The sequence below is a fragment of the Copidosoma floridanum genome, unplaced genomic scaffold, assembly GCF_036245765.1.
Source record: "Copidosoma floridanum isolate Cflo_tuat_1 unplaced genomic scaffold, Cflo_Japanese_pri ptg000016l, whole genome shotgun sequence".
Taxonomy (NCBI): Eukaryota; Metazoa; Arthropoda; class Insecta; order Hymenoptera; family Encyrtidae; genus Copidosoma; species Copidosoma floridanum.
In genome coordinates, this window is record NW_028321893.1 from 17,186,340 (window position 1) to 17,198,436 (window position 12,097).

Genomic DNA, 12,097 nt, shown 5'->3' on the forward strand with positions numbered 1-12,097 from the left:
TTAAAAAACTCACTTAATTTTTGTAAGTACTAAATATTCAAATGATATAAACAAGTACTATGTATTATGTTTAATAAGAAAATACTAATCAGTTACTGAACTAAAAAAAAACTATTTATTTTGTGTTAGAAAGTATAAAAATTTATTTTACTGAAGGAAAACAAAAGTTAATTACATTTATACTGTCAATAAACTTTAGTCCGCATAGCAAATACGTTTTACACTCTGGCTAAGTCAGTAACAATTAACGTCAAAAATTTTTTAAATCTTATTATTCTTACTTTTTTATGAGTTTTCTGTTTTTCAAACATATATAAACTGTTTGTTCCAGTTTTATATCTGAATAATATTGTTTCATTGAATTAAAAAAAAAAATTCTAAAACACATAATAAATTAATTATATCCTATTCTTGTCGATACAACGACGTCCTACAGTATATCCTAGAGTATGTCCTTAAAGATAAGCCTTGGGACGTCAAAATTTTTAAATAGGATGGAAAGCTGAAAGACAAACAATAGTAAAGTAAAACAATATTAACTTAAATTACCAAAAAAAATTTGTACAAAACTCAACAGATGACAAGAGAGTGTGTTAAAAATAATATGTATTTTAACTAGACTAGTATATGGGCACGTCTAAGCCAAGCGGAACACGCGATGTGCGCAGCACCTATGTCGCATCTAAAGTATTATTTTCAACTTGTTTACAATGGATGGGAAATAATTAGAAAAAAAGGTAAAGACATTAGTCGTCAGATCTTGCACCTGCTCTTTCAGATCAAGCAGTCAGTTTTTACATAAAAAATTTTTTTTCTTGCTTAAATCAATTTTTAAGTTTAGGCTATTTTTTCTCAAAGTACGCATTTTTTTTTTTTTTTTTAACTTGCATTAGTCAAAAGCTGAGCTCTTTGACTGCATACGTACAAATTTTTAAGTTTAGACCTATAAAGCTTCACAAATGACATGCACTTGAAGATAGTGGGGTGTAGCTTAGCACTGGCGTACACGTATCTCGGCGAGTGCCGGTTGAAATACTATTTCACAACTGGTTCATAATCCAAGGCAAGTAGCTAAAAAAATAAATAAAAATGCATAAAAACTGATAGATTTTGATGTGTTTTTTCTTTAACACAGGGAGTTTTCAATTACAAAAATTTTTTTTGGATAACTGAATCACAAATTCAGAAAGTTTACTACTTTAATATTAAAGTATGACTCCAACGGCAATGCTGTCCAATGGTCATTATTTATTTATTAAAGCAACGTTTCGGCCACTTTAGAATGAGGCCCTTTTAAGTAAATTATATCACAGTATACAGGCTTTACGTGATCGCTTACATTTGTCGAGATCTTAGTTAATTGACTGTAGCCTGTAAGCGACTCGAACATATATATATTATAATATATATATATATATATATATATATATACGTGTGAACTAAATTTAAGACTGTATTTGTAGGAATGATTAAATATAAACAATGGTTTGCATCCTTGGCATTAGTCTTACATCTATAGTTGACGGATTTTTCTCGTACAAGCAAGATGGGTTTGAGGTTAAAATAGAGCTCTAGAGTCTATAAACAAACGAATCCCCGATGAAACTTACGTGATAAAGCTGTTAAAGCGCCTTCATCCTTCCTTTTATTACTCAGGATTGTAAGTGTAGGTAATGATGTGAGGCAAGAAAATAAACTTAAGTCCGAAAAAATAAAACACAACATGACAAAAAATTTTTTTTTTAATGTTTGTACAAAACTATCAAAGCTTCTTTGGTATGCAAAAATTTTGGACTATATAATGTAGAAAAATTTTACGTTCATAACTACATGCTTACTTTTAAATAATGTTATTTTTTCTCATGCTACATGACTTTACATTAGTTATCTTAAGGTAAAATTTAGCTATGGGAAAATGTAGATACGAGAAAGTTATCACAAAAAACAGTTAATATTTTTTTCATTATTGCTGTTAACAAAAAATTTTTCGTAAACTTTTTTTGGACTATAAAGATTGAAGTATTTGTAAACCATGTTTTTATAGTAAATGTTTTAAATAAATATAGGCCTATTTATTGAAACAATAGATCATTTCTTAAGACTTAACTGTTAAAATTCGTTATTGAGTTTCAAACTTGTGAGTTACCATATATTACACGTAATTTATTTCATCTTTCATATTCCGTAGACAAATATTTTGTCGTCTTGAAAAATGACGCTCCAAACACTTTTTTAATTCACTTATAAAAAAGACACTTGATGTCAGCATAAACAAAAATAAAATATCTGAAATAGAAGACGTGAAACGAATTTGTAATGAACTGATATTTGTACTAAAAAATATATTTTTTTACCTGTTAAAAATAATGCTTCTGTTTGAAAAACTTTTTGTAGTGGAGGAAAAAAAATAACAAGCATTTGACCTAAAAAAGACAATGTCACGGCGACTAAGAACATTTTATTACTTGAAAGGCCAACTATGAAAATTGATTTTGTCTAAAACAGACAAAAGAACTTAAATGAGTAGAATAATCGTTTTGAGTCAAGGAATGTTGAATTTTTATGTTCAACTTACTTGTGATCGACAACTTAATGCATTAAACATATCAAAAAATACAAAACACGTGAACGTCATAGTGGTATCCCTAGATGTAATTCCACCAAAAGTCATCTCCTTATTATAAACCCACAGAGTGCCTACTATTATAACGCTTGCTGATAAAAAGACATTAAATATTAAATTTTTTGTGATCATTGGTTCTCTGGTATTTCTAGGTTTTTGTTTTAACACATCTTTGTTCACAGGTTCAACTCCCAAGCTAAAATATCAATAAGTTATGAGTAACAAACGTAAATGTAACACTTTTCAAGTCAATATAATATAACAAAACCTTTGAGCAGGTGGTCCATCCATGATTATATTGATCCAAAGAATTTGCATAGCGTTAAGAGGGTTTGGTATACCCATTAATGTTGCAAGAGCTATAAGAGACAAAGCAGCTATGCTAGTGCTTAACTGAAATTGCACGAAATTACGGATGTTATGGAAAATTCCCTTGCCTTCTTCAATTGCTGCGATAATAGTCTGAAAATCATCATCTACCAAAATCATGTCTGCTGCTTCCTTACAAACATCAGTACCATTTTTACCCATAGCTATACCTATATCAGCTTTCTTCAATGCAACGCCATCATTAACACCATCTCCCATCATGCCAACAACGTTTCCTTTTATTTGTAAAGCCTTAACAATATTTAACTTATGTTTCGGTGTGACGCGATAAAATACGCTAATATTATCTATTTTATCTTCTAGTTCTTCATCTGATAGCATATCTATTTCATCTCCAGAAATAAGTTTACTATGTGCAACATCCAAACCAATAATATTTGCTGCAAGTGTAAAAAAGTAAAAGGTTTAGTAAAGTATAGTAAAAGTAGCAAGTAGCGGTAAGTATTATATCAATGGTAATAAAATAGACTAAAATGTAATAGTTGTAGTAGAAGTTATAGAAATAGTAATAGTTACAGTGGTTATGGTGGTGGTAATGGTGACATTAGTAATGACAACAACGATAATGGTGATTTTATAAAAGCAACGTAGAAAATAATAAGTGTAAGCTTTTACATTATTATTCTTGTTTCTTTTTCTTTGTCATAATAATAATAAAGGACACAAAATAAATGTTTTTGACAGGTACAATAAAACTTATTTTAAGACGTTATTAAAAAATAAAACTGGCAACTGATACGAAACGGTTGATTATTTTTTTTTCACAATTCCTTCCCCTAATATGGTATAAAATGATAAAACGTAACAAATAAAACAGTAAGAGCTGTGTGACATGATTCAAAATTAAATATCATTCTCTTATGGTAGCTACTGTAAAATGGTGGATTACCTTGTGTAATGCAACCTTATGATTTACAAACCGCACAACAGTCGGTTACTTTTATCAACACTTGATATTCTTGAAAATTTCTCCTGATAATTTCTAATAAAAATACAGTTACTAAGAAAAACTTTAACATATTGACAAGACTGTTGTATCAATTAATCATAAGCGTTAGTAAAACTATCAACAAACTGAAAAATTGGACGAATCTTATGGTAGTCCTTCAAATAGAACTGCAAGTTCTACTAACGGATCTAAAAATAAATAACAAGAATTTCATACAAAAAAGTAATGCTATACTCTACAGAGAAAGGCACATGATTAGTCAGCCGCTTCTACGTGCAAGAAGCAAAGATGGTAGGGAAATACAAAAAAGCACAGTTTGCAAAGTTACCAATCTAAAACCAATGATAAATAAAATTCCATAAACATCTGAACCGAAGCCAGAAGCTACGACTTATAACTATCTACTAGGATTGAGAGAAAAAAAATCCTGACACCAACCCACATGGCCTTCCACAAAATAAGGGAAAATTCAATGTATTTCTCGATCATTTTAACCCATCTTTTTTTTAATAATACCCCTTACCAACCTACCACAATCTGTCCACCGTTTTCATTTCCCCACTATCTCCTCAGTATACTTTAATGAATATACCATTTTTATAATTTTACCGTTATAAGGTTACGTATAACTGAACATTAAAAAAAAGGTTTTTCTAAGTATAAACCTACGTTATCAAAACTTTGACTTTGGGATTTATTAAAAGTTACAGAAAATGCCACAATAAGTAGGAATTGCTTAAAATATGAAATACAAAGTTGTGAAAAGTCTATTTAGTGTTTAATGTTATTCTTAAAAAAAAAAGAAACTTAAGAAAATGTCCAACTTCTTCAATTATTATTTCTCTTTATACATTGTACTGCAATAATTTAGTAGTTCTTAATCGTGTACCATCATACATAAACCCTCTGATGTATTCAAATTTCTTACTAAAAATACAATTGTACCAATTTTGAAATTAAGTTTATGAGATGGTAGGCGGAGTTTTACTCAGCATTTCGAACTCTATTTAAAATGATCAGAGAACTACTTGTAACGAGATTTTAAAACTAATAAAGAAAATAATGCACTCATTCAGTGAAACTAGAGTTTTGAGTAGAAAAACAAGGCATTTAAAAACTTTGATATACCGATACCCTTCAGTAATAGTAAACAAACAAATAATGACACAAATGACATCATCCATAGCAGAATAATGTTAAATAAATTATGTGCTCTATAAAACGGCGTAGAAAATATTTATTTGGTGCATACGTGAAATTCAAATAAATGTTATTATTTTATCTAAATTTGCAACAAATAAAAAACTTTGCTTCGTATTTCAAAATTGCAGTGACCATTACAATTGACCAATGATATCTAAGTTTCATATTTATTGTTACAAACTTAACAAATTTAATCAATTTGTATTATTCAATGTCACTCTGGCCAAGTTACGATTGATCGGTCGAGTTCTCGCCTGCCAGACCCGATTAATCATGACTCGGCTGGAGAGAGAGACGTCGTACTACTCTTTTGTAAATTAAGAAACCAATATTAAGAAAGTACAAATTTTGAAATCTAATTATTACGACTAATATTTTACCTGTTTGTAAGTTACCTTTATATATATAGTCATAAGAAAATAATTTGAATATTTCTATAACAGAAAATTCAATTAATTTACTAAAAACTTTAGTACTAACGTATTGTTCAATGAAAAATCTCTATTAAAATAATACTTTTTTTACCTGAACTATTTGAATAAATATCCTATTTTTATTTTTGCATCTTGAGTGAATTACATATAGGTGACCATGTAGAAAAAAAAGTTTTATTAAGTAATTACCGACATTGTCAAAACTTTGACCGTGAGATTTATTCATAATCATAGAAAAAGATAAAACTGAAGGAAATTGAGTTCTATTTACAATACATGGCAACGAAGAAGTGTTTACAGTATTCATAGTTATTCTTGGATGCAAAAGTTACTTCCGAATTTTTTCTCAAAATATTATTTTCTTTTTTGTATTGTACTTATATAACTTAGTTATTCGTAACCGTGTACCATTGCAAAAATTTAAGATATACTTACGTTTCTTAGTAACATTACTATACTTTCAATTTTTATACTTAGCTCGTGAGGTGGTAAACTTTCACGGATAATATTCAGCAAAAAAATTAATGTTAATATTGTGGTGAGATTTATCAACAGCCTTATTGGTTGTTTAATCTATACTGTAATGAAATTCAAACTTTTTTTTTATTCTATAAAAATTTTGTTGTTTAAGAAAAAGTGTATTTGTTGTGCGAAGTTAACCCTGCATAACTTACTAAATAATGATTGATATTATTTAATATTTATTAACAAACATTCTTGGTTATTCATTTTCAAAGAATAGTACTTGCCTTAATTTTTTCTCCTTCAATTTTTAATAATAAGATTCATTTCTCCTTTTTCCCTCAAATTTGATGTTATTTTTTTAACTCTCTCTCCACATTGTTAAGCCAATTTATGTGTTTATGTCTCTTCTATTGCTGCAAAATGCTTTCTTTCCCCTCTAATAAAACATAACACTCAACGGTGCTCTACAGACCCTTGACGCTTTGTTTTCATCCCTTTCATCCCTCCTCCACAACCACCCTTTTCAACCTACGAATTAAGAAAAAACCATGTTATTTATGTACTGATTTAAGGCAATTTTACTCTCCCCTTGCTCTTGTATCACATTTTATTGAAGTATAATACATAGTATTTATAACAAAACTATTTGACTGATTAATAAAAATATTTCCAATAGGTATACATTTTCAGACATATAAGGTAAATGTACCAAAGTTAGGCCACCTTAGTAGGCTAATTTCTAAAATACTCCATGAATATTAAAAAATAGTAAAATTTCAATTCTTTCTGGGTATTATTTGATAGCTATGACACTAAGCTACACGCAGAAGAAATAATTTTTTGGAAACACAGGAAAAAGCATTTATTTATTATTTGACTTGGTCGAATGTCCCAATTCTTGGCCACTGTAGAAAAAATTAGTCCCTGTGGCCAAAACTTCAAGTCCCAATAATTGGCTAGTCCTATGAATTGTGCATAATTAACATCGGCCAGTTATTAAGACGCACCAAAAGTAAGGTTATGTTGACAGATGTTCCAAAGCCTGGCCAGTCGATCGAAGTCACTTTCTAGAAATACTTTTTTTTAATTTTTAGATCAAAGTATCATCAAGATAACTTTTAACAATGAAGTGTATACAATTTTTAAGCGTGAATATTGATAAAAATATTGCTTTCAGCTACAGAAATTTGTGCGAATCGTTAAATTGTGATTATGGCCAGTCTTTGGAACCAATTTTTTGGTGGCCAAGCTTCGATACATTTACCTTAGATCTTCCTATCTTATGTAGTTTTACAGGACTAAATCGTCATTAACTTCCTCCTTGCTTCTCTTAGCTCTTTCTATAACGTAATTTTTTTTTTTTTTGTAGTAATACAACAATTTTTTACCCATTTCAATTAAGTCATTACTCCTTCTCGCCCTTCACTTTTCCTCGCTCCTCGTCAGGATTCCACACACCTTAAGGAGTTGTGGGAGAAAAGTTCAAAATGTAGAATCGCGCCAAAAAAATGTATACTATATTTTGAGCATATCAGGAGTGCACATGAGTTTTTTCATTTTTTTCATTAGGGAAATTTTCGAAAAAAAAATCATGAAATATTGTCAGTATAACACGGTTTCTTATGAGAGAACAAGGTTAAGGTGCCTTTTCATTGAAATTAGGGTATATCATGAATGCGTTACAATGAAAGAAACGGTTTTATAGATTCCGTAGTACAAAAGTCAGATGTTCAACAAAAAAATAACGACTTGCCAGGCATTTTTCAGAAATATAACCTATTATAGTCATACAGATTCAAGTTTATAGAGTGCAAGAGAAGGTGGGCGGTAAAGGGGGTGCATCTGCGGGGGCTGGGGGGACTCCCCGTTCCTCGCCTCTCTGAATAATACTCCCAAGCCTCCTTAACTCCTCCTTCACGTCATTCTTGGCTCCTCCTAAACTCCTCATCAAATAACGTAGTTTTTTTGTAATTTTCTAGTGATTTTTAACCCGTTCGAATTGGGTCATTTCTCCTTTTCACTCCTCCTCAAAATTTAGTCAGCTTTTCGTCCAATTCTACCTAACCTGCTCCTCAAATAAAATACATAGCTATTCCGTAGTTTTTCTGTGATTTTTAATTAATTAAAATTGGTTCATTCCACCTCCTCGTTCTTTCTTGCTTGTCCTCACTCCCCCTTAACTACTACTACTATTAATCTATCATTTTATGTTATAATGTTGCTGTAGTAGAGGCGGTTGCATTTACCCCTGAAAAATTCTCTTATTCCAACTACTCAAACCCTAAAAAAATAGGAAACTTTTTGTGTTTGGTTAGTTATCTCAAAATAATAGTATTTTCCATGAGTCTTACACCCTGGACATACATAATAATTATTTTCCTATATTCAAATTCTGTCAGTTCTAAAAGGTTTTGCCTCCTCATAAGTACCTTCTCAGCTCTTTTTTATTTGACGAAAACAAAAATCTAGAGTATCTAATTAATATTTTATATATGCGCAAAAAAATACAGATGTAAATATTTTTAACGCTTTTATTTTAATGACATCGTTTATGTATCTTGTTAAGTTTGTAGATCTCTAACCTAGCATCTCAAATGTCATGCATTTAAACTAATTTTTAATTTTGTGTTCTTTTCAAAATCGAATATAATTTTTACATTCCGAAATAATAACTTTACATTACGTATATATTTGTACAGCGTCCAAGTTACAAATTTTAGTTTACAACTCTTGTATATATTCATTTGAATTGTGCTGGAAAAACGTTTACTGAGTCAATTTTTTTTTTTAATTTTTTTGTATGATGTTGGAAAATAATAAAATGTACCTAAAACCCATTTCACAATCATTTCTGAAAATAAAATTATGAATAAAAAATTTTAATGGTAATGGTAATAGAATTATGTTATTGATAGTTTGTTTAAAAAAAACAATGATAGTTCTTAGTTTTATAATCTTATGGTCCAAAATGAAAAAATTGTTAGTTTTTTAGTATGTTATTACAGATTTCCCATAAAATACTGCTGTGATGCATTGAGTTTTTTTCACCTCAAGTTTTTAAAATAATACAAGAAATCACTTACGACAAGTAAAAGACGAAATTTTTTTATATTTCAACGTAATCATGATTTGTTTGTTTTTTTATTACTGTTTTTTCATTCATTAATTTTTTTTAATATTTAAACGATTTCCATGCCATAGTCTAAAGAATACACTTCATATTTAAAAATTCCTCAAGTTATTTCAGTACAAATTTGATAGGAAGAATTTTCTGTACATGATTTAAATAGAGAGTAAGTAGAAAAAAGAACCATATCATTGAAAAAAGAATCTTTTCATTCAAAAAAAAATTTTTATGGTTAATGTTAAGATATGAAAACTTAAATCGTAGAACTCATAATCTAAATGAACATAGTTAGAATATCTAAATTTTAATAATAATTAATGTGATTTTTTATGTTAAAAGAAAAATTTTTTTCTAGTACTAATTGTTGCAATATAACTGCAGAGTCCTCAAACCACGATGCCAATAAATTTGTGAGTTAAAATTTAAAAATCAAGCAACAAAAAAAAGCCTTTTTATTCCAAGAAAAAAAATAAAAATGTTTTGTTAAATTTGTGCAAAGTTTACTTTAGTATAGATAACGCAATGGAATCAACAGGTGGTTCTTTAAAGATATGTCTGTTCAGTGTGATGAGAACACATAATGATTTAGTACGTAGATTAAAAATAGGGAGTCGGTTGCTAACTGTGGGGAGTTCTTGAGCCACGTTCTAAAGCTGGGCAATTAATATGTTTTTAAGAGACCTCCTTGAGTGGCAAAACGTTGAAAATTTTTATTGAAATCAAGAAAAACACTCCACATTTGGCTAATAAATTATTTCATTTATTGGATAATATTTTTTGATTAAATAATTACAATCTTAAATTTTTTAGAAAAAAAAGTCTCTAATTTTTTAAACAGAATTTATTGTAGTATATAGCTTGGTATACGTGTTACAAAATAGTACATTACGATACTAGTGCGTGAGGAAGGCGATTGACGCACGCGTGTCAATCACCTAACCTCTCGTACGTGTGGTACATACAACTTTTCAACACATCGAGCGCGGGGAACGAGGTTATGAGCCATCTAATGTGGTTCTGCAAAGATCTTGACATACACACGCACTCTCACGAGTGTACAGTAAGAGTTGTGAGTCGCGTGTGTAAATCGAGGTCTTTAGAGCCACAACATATGGCTCATAATCGAGGTCCCCGCACACGGCGTGTTGAAAAAATCATTGAAGCATTGTTTTTAAAACATTTAATTATTTTTATCATCATTAATGTTTCGAATTTCAGTGGTAGAAATATATTTTGATAAAATAATTTAAAAAATTAATAAATATTAATGATTATTTTATAACACGTATACGTCAAAGTAATAGGTAAAAGATAGACGGATTCTTTAAATTAGGATTAATATTCCATTAATAAGTATTAGGTTCTCGGTTCATTCCATTTTTTGTGTTACTATCATTATAAAACAATGTAACATTCATTACTTATCACGTGTATTTACATGACATGATATAATGATAAATAAAAATAAAAACGTTACAAAATTATTAAACAATACTAATGAATTAAAACTCGTTTTTAACTTCTTATCTACGATTTTAAATGTGTTATTTGTTAATATTATTATAATAATAAACGTTAGCTTCATATTGTATTTGTATGTGTAAGGTTCATCTGTTTGCTCTTTTAGGAATGTGGGAAATTAGATTTAAAAAAATGTTTTTTCAATTAAGTGTAAATTATTGATCCTTATTAAAAAAAAAGGGATTGTGAAGAGAGTGAAAGACAAAAAAAACATGGGGGCTGTTGGGGGATTCCAAAAAATAATAGAAATTTTAAATTAACGTTGAAAACGGATAAATTTTGCCTTATCTGTTAGGGACTGTGGGGGGCTGTTAGGGTTTTTGTAGAATACCCCACTCAGATAACTATATAATACAGGGAGGTACATACACATGTGTGCGTGTTTAAAAAAAGTGACTTATGCAGACTTTACGTTCTTTTCTGATACATATAAATATAGCATTAAAAAGTGTTGCAAAAAATAACATAAGTGTAATTTTTGTCTTTATGACAACACTAAGGATTTTGTTTCCACACACTCGCGCGCGCGCGCGCGTATGTGTGTGTGTGTGTGTGTGTGGAAATAAAATCCTTAGTGTTGTCATAAAGACAAAATTGTACTTATGTTATTTTTTGTACTTATATTTATATGTATGTATATACCTGGACACTTTACGCGCCAACCTCTCTTTACTGTAATTTTAAATAAGTGTTTTTTGATTTGATACATATAAAATAATAACGAGTATAACATTCGAATTGTAATGCTTTATGTCTTACAAATCGATATAAATGTATGCTGATACATCAAATTATGCTCAGTTTTCAACAGTTAAAGGGGTTATATTGGTTACAAAACTAACACTGAGAATGAGATGAAAATTTGCTTACAAACTAATAAAGTTATAAAATTAACGCTATCAAAATTTGAAGGCATAAGAGTTCTTAAAGGATTTAGCCAATTTTTATATGTATGCTTATGGGCTGTCGTCTTTTTATGCACTTTTTATTGCATTTATCTCATATATTAACAATGAACATTTGATGAAAATTGTACGAATGATAAAAAAATATCTTATTATTGTATTTAATTTTATAAAACATCCTGATGTTACTTGGGAGGGAAGAAAGTGATTAATGGTAAAACTACTTAAGGTTATGTTTTTATAAGAGAGCAAGAGAGACATACGGCATACTAAACTATAGAGAAGGTTACAGGGACTATAGTGAAGAATAGAACCTCCTTAACAGAAAGCTTACAATGACCATATATAAAAATACGTCCATCACACTCATAATTTTTCTGAGTGTTTGTGGTCCATCCCAGATATTTTAAGGGAAACACTGAGAAATTTATGATTGGAGCTACAAATCATGATTGATTATTCAAGTATATATGATTTGGA

The 12,097-nt window shown here is 29.4% G+C and overlaps 1 protein-coding gene across 2 annotated transcripts in view; it reads right to left on the minus strand.

The window, feature by feature from the left end:
• Positions 1-1,906: 1,906 nt before the first annotated feature.
• The window catches only part of SPoCk (secretory pathway calcium atpase), a 285,771-nt gene continuing 275,580 nt past the window's right edge, over positions 1,907-12,097 (minus strand). The window contains exons 11-14 of one of the 2 annotated variants that reach the window (XM_089592313.1): positions 2,892-3,393; positions 2,576-2,819; positions 2,355-2,496; positions 1,907-2,286 (exon numbers count right to left, since the gene is read on the minus strand). In XM_089592313.1, coding sequence (XP_089448439.1) covers positions 2,153-2,286; positions 2,355-2,496; positions 2,576-2,819; positions 2,892-3,393 — 1,022 coding nt within the window. In that variant the 3' untranslated portion in view covers positions 1,907-2,152. The remainder of the gene's footprint in view (positions 2,287-2,354; positions 2,497-2,575; positions 2,820-2,891; positions 3,394-12,097) is intronic. The other variant, XM_089592314.1, reaches the window with a different exon arrangement.